General features: G+C 73.4%; 1 protein-coding gene across 1 annotated transcript; it reads right to left on the bottom strand.

The window, feature by feature from the left end:
* Nucleotides 1-598: 598 nt before the first annotated feature.
* On the bottom strand, nucleotides 599-1,162 carry EMIHUDRAFT_353585 (hypothetical protein; the record flags this gene model as incomplete). The annotated part of the gene is made up of 1 exon (XM_005780113.1): nucleotides 599-1,162. A coding segment is annotated over one exon (225 nt), but the record flags the coding sequence as incomplete, so codon positions are not given.
* Between the last annotated feature and the right edge of the window lie 9 nt (nucleotides 1,163-1,171).

Here is a 1,171-nt window from a genome sequence, read left to right as displayed (position 1 = left end):
CGTTCCGTGCGGCGATCATCAGCAGGGTGCATGGAATCTTATAGCCGCCGCCCTCACCTTCAACATCGAAGAGAGTGTTCGCCTTCCCGCCGTCATTCAGCCACAGTCGCACCGGTCCCACGCGGCCGTTCTCGGCCGCCTTGAGGGCGTTATCTGGGACTTCGCCGCCCGGCGCGCTGTCAGCAGACGGCGGCGGCGGTGGCGTGCGGCGCGGTGCGTTGGCGCGGGAGCCGGGCATGGCTGCTGGCCCAAGAAATCGAGCGATCAGAACCAAGCAGTACGAGAAATCGACCAGAGAGAATTCAAGCACGGCGGGAGGCAGGTATCTGATAGGGTAAAATTCTATCAACACGGCGCCGCAAACCCCATTTGCTTCATGTCAGACGCGCCGAAAACGGTCAAGGAGATCAAGGCGGCCCTGCTGAGGCTCGACGTCGCGCTCCCGAGCGGCCGGGCGACCCGCGCGGAACTCGAGGCGCTGTGGCGACAGCACCAGCCGGTGCAGCGCGAGACGCCCGCAAAGCGCCGCGCCGCCGGCTCGAGCGCCGGCTCCAGTCGCGGCGAGCCCCGCGCCCGCCGCGGCGCCTCGCCGCCGCGACCGACAACCAACGTACCGCTCGCCGAGCAGCAAGCGGCGGCGGCGGCGGCGCGGCAGCAGCAGGCGGAGGCGGCGCAGGCGGAGGCGGCGCAGGCGGAGGCGGCGCAGGCGGCAAAGGCGGCGCAGGCGGCGGCGCAGGCACAGGCGCGGCGGCCTGCTGCTGCGCCCGCACTGTCCGATGCCGGTCGGTCCCGCACCTCCTGGCTGCCGGCGTGGCGCTCTGCTCCGGCGGCGGCGGCGGCCTCCTCTGGCGCCCACGAGGACCCTCACCTCGCCGCCCCGACCTACGCCTTTGGCGGCGGGGCGTCCTCCTCCTCTGGCGCCGCGGCCGCCGGTCGCTCCGCCTCTCCCGCACCCGCACCCGCCTCTGCCGCCGCCGCCGCCTCCTCCTCCGCCGCCGCCTCCTCCTCCTCCTCGTCTGGCGCCGCCTCCTCCTCGGCCGCCGCCTCGGCCGCCGCCTCTTCGTCCGGCGCGACATCGCGAGGCTTTGGCGCGGCCGACGTTGCCGCCATCTTTGGCCGGGCCTTCGTCGCCCTCCTCCTTGCCTTGGTCGCAGTCGCGCCGCCTCGCCCG

Source organism: Emiliania huxleyi (genome assembly GCF_000372725.1).
Source record: "Emiliania huxleyi CCMP1516 unplaced genomic scaffold EMIHUscaffold_22, whole genome shotgun sequence".
Classification (NCBI taxonomy): domain Eukaryota; phylum Haptophyta; order Isochrysidales; family Noelaerhabdaceae; genus Emiliania; species Emiliania huxleyi.
The sequence above is the reverse complement of the archived record's forward strand: the minus strand, read 5'-3'. Positions and strand labels throughout refer to the sequence as shown.